Below are 1,245 nucleotides of genomic sequence, written 5' to 3'. Positions count from 1 at the left end.
TTATTATTACAAACCACTGATTTTACCAGTGGTACAATGCCTGAAAACTCGGGGATAACGCAATTGATTATCGATAAAACAGGTACGTAACACTTCTAATTCATCGAGCACGGAAGAATGAAAAGCAAACTCTACCTCAACAAAATTTAAACTCAGAAAGTAAAAAAAAAAAGTTTAAGAAGTGCAAATAGTCTGGTGCTCTGCCGATCATACCAAATAAAAGTTAATATAGCAGTACTTGTGTTTTTTTTAAATAAATGTGATTTTATCACGATGCAATTGTAACCGCGACGTCAGTTCTCAGATCAAATCCGTTGAATTGACAAATGTAACTCCAGCATGGTCGTTTTCTGTCATTTTAATGTACTCTTAAGTTTATCCAGATTTGATACAGAACCCTTCTCCCTTGCGAATTCTCTGACGCGTGCGTATGTGTGTGTGTGTGCGCGCGCGTGGATATAGGTGTTTTAAACCTCAGATGCGAGTTTTTGATGATTTATTGGTTGGTGGGAGGAGTGGGGGTGAAATTCACGAAACTAATTCAAGTCATATCATTGTATCGTTAGCGATGAAGATGATACAGAAAGACCTATATTATAAACACGGTGATTGAAAGTAATAAAAGAGGAAAATATGGAATCAACTGAAGGAGCGGTGGTAGTTGTCAATATTATTGAAATACTTAAACATTTTAGAGAGAGAGAGACCAGCATTGGTAGCATAGTAGTTGTAGAATCGAAGAATATTACACCTTCTCTCCATCTACGTTTGACAGCTTTGAGATGATTGATTCCAAACGGAACCTAAAATATACTTTGCAAATATAGAAAGAAAGAGATGGAAAGGTATGATTTTTAATTAGGATATTTATTTAACAAGACACAACTACAAGAACAGCAACAAGAAATAAGGACCAAATCAAAATCAATTCCAATTCTTAGCTTTCTGAAATTGCATTGCTTCACACGAAAGAAAATGGCCGCAGCACCAGAATCAGCAGCCATGGAATCGGACCAGAAAGATAGTCGCGTCATAGCTATTGCCATTGACGAGAGGGATGTAGCTGAAAGTGCATTCCAATGTAAGATGAAATTACTCGCTTTGTTAATCGATTTTTATCAATCTTATTTTGATTTTCTTGGGTTATTTTTCTCGTTGTAATGCTTATATTGAATATATATTTATACATGTGTTAGTGTGTGTGTGTGTGTGTGTATAAATACATACATACATACATACATACAT

The 1,245-nt window shown here is 35.3% G+C and overlaps 1 protein-coding gene across 1 annotated transcript in view; it reads left to right on the top strand.

Annotated features, from left to right (window-relative positions):
• Positions 1-510: 510 nt before the first annotated feature.
• LOC106882770 (universal stress protein Sll1388) overlaps positions 511-1,245 on the top strand; it is a 30,866-nt gene continuing 30,131 nt past the window's right edge. The window contains exon 1 of the mRNA XM_014933552.2: positions 511-1,081. Within this exon, the coding sequence (XP_014789038.1) occupies positions 976-1,081 (106 nt within the window). The 5' untranslated portion in view covers positions 511-975. The remainder of the gene's footprint in view (positions 1,082-1,245) is intronic.

The sequence above is a fragment of the Octopus bimaculoides genome, chromosome 3, assembly GCF_001194135.2.
Source record: "Octopus bimaculoides isolate UCB-OBI-ISO-001 chromosome 3, ASM119413v2, whole genome shotgun sequence".
Classification (NCBI taxonomy): domain Eukaryota; kingdom Metazoa; phylum Mollusca; class Cephalopoda; order Octopoda; family Octopodidae; genus Octopus; species Octopus bimaculoides.
The sequence above is the reverse complement of the archived record's forward strand: the minus strand, read 5'-3'. Positions and strand labels throughout refer to the sequence as shown.